General features: G+C 35.0%; 1 protein-coding gene across 1 annotated transcript in view; it reads right to left on the bottom strand.

Moving 5' to 3' along the window:
- CYLC1 (cylicin 1) overlaps nt 1–5,842 on the bottom strand; it is an 87,819-nt gene that overhangs the window by 80,623 nt on the left and 1,354 nt on the right. The window contains exon 3 of the mRNA XM_077775300.1: nt 3,489–3,859. Coding sequence (XP_077631426.1) covers nt 3,489–3,859 — 371 coding nt within the window. The remainder of the gene's footprint in view (nt 1–3,488; nt 3,860–5,842) is intronic.

Here is a 5,842-nt window from a genome sequence, read left to right as displayed (position 1 = left end):
CAGAGCCCGATGCGGGGCTCGAACCCACGAACCGCGAGATCATGACCCAAGCGAAAGTCGGACGCTTAACCGACTAAGCCACCCAGGCGCCCCCAACTTTATTTTTCTTACTCACGATTGCTTTGGCTATTTGGTTTCTTTTGTGGGTTCAGACAAATTTTATGATTATTCAATTTCTGTGAAAAATGCATTAACATTTTGATAGGGATGACATTAAACCTATAGATAGTTTTGGATAGTATGGACATTTTAACAATGTTAATTATTTCAATCCATAAACGTGGAGTATTTTTTATTTAGTTGTTTCTTATTTATTTCCTTCATCAGTGTCTAATAGTTTTCACCTCCTTGGTTAAATCTATTCCTAGGTATATTATTCTTTTTGATGCAATTGTCAGTGGAATTGTCTTATTAATTTATCTTTCTGAATTTTCATTATCACCTTATAGAAACACAAGTGATTTTTGTAAATTGAGTTTGTTTGTTTTTTTTTACTGAATTTATTAGATCTAACTCTTTTTTTGGTATAGCCTTTAATGTCATGTTATCTTCAAATAGTGACAGTTTTACTTCCTCCCTGTTTATTTGGATGACTTGCCTATTTGATCTGCCTATGCCATCCAATACTAGAATGAATGAAAGTGGAAACTTGAGTATCCATGTCTTTTTCCTAATTTTAGTGGAACATGTTTCATCTTTTCACCATTGAGTATGATGGTAGCTGTAGACTTGCCATATATGGTCTTTGTTATGTTAGGGCATATTTCTTCTATACGCACTTTTTTGAGAGTTTTTATCAGAAATGAATGAAATAACCAAATACTCTTTTTGCATCTTTTGAGATGATCATATTATGCCTATCCCTTAATTTTGTATCATAGGGAATCAAATGGATTGATTTGCAGATGTTGAACCATCTGTGTCTCCCTGAAATTAATTCCCTTTTATCATGCAGTATAGTCCTATTAATGTATTGTTGAATTCTGTTTGTTAATATTTTGTTTTGCATTTTTGCCTTTATGTTTTTCAAGGATTTGGCTTGTAATTTTCTTTTCCTGTACTGTCCCATTTGTCATTTTTTGTATCACAGTAATGCCGGCCTTGGAAAATGAGTTTGGAAATATTCTCTGGTCTTCTATTTTTTGGACAGTTTGGAAAAGGTTGGCATTGTTCTTTATTTATCTGGTAGCATTAAACAGAGAATCCATATTGTCATAGATTTTGTTTATTGGGGATTTTTGATTAATGACTCAATCTTCTAACTACTAGTTAATCTGTTCAGATTTTTAATTTTTTCATGATTTAGTCCTCATACGTTGCATATTTTCAGGCATATATTCATTTCTCTTAGGTTGTTCAATTTGTTGGTGTATAAATGTTCATAGTAGTTTCTTATAACACTTTGTATTTCTGTGTTATCAATTGTAACATCTACTCTTTTTCTAATTTTATTTATTTGATTCCTTTATATTTTCTTTCTTTGTGAGTTTAGCTAAAGGTTTGTCTATTTTTTTATTATTTAAAAAGTTAGCTCTTAGTTTCACATATTTTTTCTTTTGTCTTCTTTAGTCTCTATTTCATTTAATTCTGTTAATCTTTGTTATTCTATTCCTCCTACTAACTTTAATTTTAGTTATTCTTTTTCTAGCTCCTTGAGGTGTATAGTTAGGTTTTTAATTGAGATCTGTCTCATTTCTTAATGTAGGAATTTATCATTAGGAACTTCCTTCTTAGAACTTCTATTGCTTTATCCCATTAAGTTTTGGTGTATTGTATTTATATTTCCATTTGTCTCGAGATTTTTTAAATTATTGTTTAAAATTTCTTCATTGACACTAATACCCATAAGGATTTTTCATCCATATTCTTTTTTAAATTTTTATGAAGACCCTATTGGCCATCTAAACCATATATATCTTTATTCAACTATAATTAATAACTAGTGTTATACTAGTTTCAAGTGTACAGTATAATAATTCAATGATTCTATGCATTTTTGGGGCTTATAACGATAGGTGTACTCCTAATCCCTTATATATATTTCACCCATCTTCTTTAACCCATCTTCTATCCCATATACTTTACCAATTCTTCTATATTCTTGAGGGCTATTTTTCTCTACTTTTATTTTCTTTTGTTGTATATTTTTAATTTGGTGTTTATATTGGGGAAATGCTAACCACATAAGATGAGTTACAGTATTTCTGCCTCTATTTGAGGAATTACAGAGAGGAAAGTGTTGAAGTTTCCAACTATAATTGTTGATTTGTACATTTTTTCCATTTAATTTCTTCAATATTTAATTTATTTTACTTTCTATTGTGAGTTGTGTATATTTTTAGGAATATTTTATCTTCTTGAGATTTTCATTTTATTATTATTCAATGTCATTATTGATCCTTAGGTATTTCTCTTATTTTAAAGTTTTCTCTATTTGCTATTAACAGTGTCCTTCCAAGACATTTTAAATTAGTGTTGTCATTTTATGTATTTTCTCATCCTTTTACTTCTAATATACTTATTTTGTTATATTAAAATTGGTTTCTTATAGGCATGACATAATCATATCTTGTATAACCCATTCGAATAATCTCCAATTTATGGTCTTTTACTATGTCTAGACAATTTCTATTTAAAACAGCTATTAAGAATGGCATAATTAAAATAGCTACATAAAAGACCCCAGCCTCAGTTCCCCTTACAAAGATAAATAGATAGCTGTCCATGAACATAAACATCTGTTGATGAGCTCTGGATTTCACTTAAGAAACTACACCAACATATTGAAAGAATAAATCTGAGAATAGCCACACATAAAGACAAGGAATACAGCTTCATTTTGCCTGCATCAACTAATCCCTCAAGATAACATTGCTTAGTTATAAGAGAGTTTCCCAGCTACATAGAGTTTTCATCACAAGTAAAGGAAGAGTGGGACGAATAATAAGGTTCCTCAGCTTTCTTTTGGGGTGGCACGCAAAAGTCCCACTTCCATTTTACTCTATCCAGAGACTGGCAAAGCTGAGACATATAGAGATGGATAGGAACTAGAAATAAAAGCAGAAGTTACCAGTAACAAACATTCAGTGGAAAGGTTGAAATTCACAGTGACCTGCTTTACATACAAATCCAATAGCTTCAACCACAGAAGAAGAAACCAACAGTTTAAATAGTTGTTGAATTCTAATGATTTTTACCAGTCTTACCCCAAACATATTTTAATTAACTGATGCTAGCTGACTGAATCCCCTATCCCCCACTTCCTGCCACCAATACATTCTAGTATTGCACTGTCAGCCAGTCAAAGTCTCTGGGGATGTGCAAGTGCAAAATCCCAGCTTAGGCCACTGCTGATGATCCCACTATTATGTGAAAGTTTAGGGCTAGGCTTTCCAGATGAGAACCTGCATGGTCTTCTGGCCCGACTGCAATCTCTGACCTCCAATGCATTAATCTGTGGCAAGCCCCATCAACACTGTAGTACATACCAACAGCCATGGCCCTCAAAGTTATCAGTGTGCTCACAGTTGGCCTCAGACCTTTTTGTGCTGGCCCACACCACTATGTGTGTGTTTTCAGTTGGCACATGCCGGTAACAGTACCTACAGCTGGCCCTGCAGCCAAGTGTGGTCACAACACTCATTCTGGTCACAACTGTTACCTGCAGTGATCCCAAGGTGTTGGGCATGGAGTTGCCAGTGAAGATTCCAATACACTTTGCACATATGTGGGACTTCCACAACACTTGTGGAGTTGTTGCAGAGTTGTTGAAAGTTAGATAGAACTGGCCTGAACTAAAGAGATATTCCACACCAGGATCCAAAATCACAACATGATTCCATACTTGACACCTGCACTGCTAGATCCAGAATCACAGCACACTCCAGCGTGTCCCAATATACATGTGAAAATCTTCCTTTACAGAAGTCAGTGCACATAATCTGAAGAGGGGACTGTGTTCAAAAGCGTGGATGCCAACAAAAGTCTGTAGATACCAGGAAAAAATGACAAACATTATGTCGCAAATGGAATATAGTAAAATTTATGTAATTTGTTACAAAGAAATGAAGAGTCAGGAATTACTGAAAATTCAAAATAATTATTAGGGGTGCCTGGGTGGCTCAGGGGTTAAGCGTCCGACTTTGGCTCAGGACATGATCTCACGGTTCGTGGGTTCGAGCTCTGCGTCGGGCTCTGTGCTCACAGCCAGCTCAGAGCCTGGATCCTGCTTCAGATTCTGTGTCTCCCTCTCTCTCTGACCCTCCCCTGCTCACACTGTCTCTCTCTTTCTCAGAAATAAATAAAACATTAAAATGTTTAAATAATTTTTGTAAAGATTCTCAGAGAGCTACGAAAACACAGATAAACACTTTATCATGAAAACAATATAAGAACAAAGAAAGAATTTGAACATAAATGATATAAGAATATAAAACATAAAATGACCAAACAAATTTTGGAGCTCAATAATGACTGCACTGAACAGTACAAAGGTAGTTTCAACAGGAAACTTAACTAAGAGGAAGAAGAAAATAGGTAAATTCAAAGATAGATCAACTGAATGGGGAGAGGGAGAGCTAAGATGGTGGAGGAGTAGAAGGACCCTATGTTTCTCTCATACTTTGAACACAGCTAGATAAAAATCAAATTATTCTGAGCACCCAAGAAATCAGTCTGAGGACTCAGAGAACATACTGCACAACTAGAGGGAAAGAAGAGGCCACATGGAACTTAGGAAGTGTGAAGACATGGATTGAGGATACTATGGAGGAGAGGGAGCCCTGATCACAGAGAAAGGTGAGTGAGAGTGAGAAAGAGAAGGAGGGAGAGGATCACATGGGGGATTACATAAAGAAAGCACTTCCCTAAAGCCATTGCCTGGGGGAAAAAGAGGGACTGATTATTGTGGGCTTTTACAACCAGAGGAGTTCAAAGACTGGAGTTTTAGAGGTCCACACCATGACAACTATTGAGCCCAGTGGGCACTGCAGTGCTACTGTGGAGAACAGGGAAGAGGCTAGGAGCAGAGAGTGCCATCTTAGGATCCCCTGGGTTGCACTAAGAGAAAAAGTTCCCCTTCTTGGAGTTCATCTGGTAGAGATGACATTGTCTCTCTGGGGACAAAAGAGTGGGCTGTAACATTGCACTCCCCTGTGCCTTAGCATAGCAATAGAGACACCTACTGAGGCCAGCTAAAGTGGACACCTAAAGACACCTGCAGATAGAAAGTGAGAAGATAGAAAATAATTTATCATGCTAATGGACATCAGAAAAAGCCATAGTAACCATACTTATATCAGGCAAACTATATTTTAAAGTAAAGAATGGAATGTAACAAAAGATGAATGGCATTACAGCATAATAAAAGAGACTATCCAACAAGATCTAACAATTGTAAATATTCATGACCCCAAATTGTTGACACATAAATATACAAAACAATTTATAACAAACACAAAAAACTCATTGTTAATAAAATAATAATAGGAGAATTTAACATTCCACTTACAGCAATGGACAGATCATATACTCAGAAAATCAAGAAGACAAAAAGTTACTTCAAATGACACATTGGAGCAGATAAAGATAAAAGATATATTAAAAACCTTTCATCTTAAAACAGCACAATACACATTCTTTTCAAGTACACATGAGACATTCTAAACAAAAGATTACATACCTGGTCATAAATCAGCCCTCAACAAATACAAAAAGATCAAGATCATACCATGCATATTTTCCAAAAAACTCTATGAAGTTTGAAGTGAACCACAAGAAAATATTTGAAAAGACCTCAAATACCTGGAATATACAAACATCCTACAAAGGAATTAATGGATGA

This window comes from Crocuta crocuta, unplaced genomic scaffold (genome assembly GCF_008692635.1).
Source record: "Crocuta crocuta isolate KB4526 unplaced genomic scaffold, BGI_CrCroc_1.0 scaffold575, whole genome shotgun sequence".
Taxonomy (NCBI): domain Eukaryota; kingdom Metazoa; phylum Chordata; class Mammalia; order Carnivora; family Hyaenidae; genus Crocuta; species Crocuta crocuta.
The sequence above is the reverse complement of the archived record's forward strand: the minus strand, read 5'-3'. Positions and strand labels throughout refer to the sequence as shown.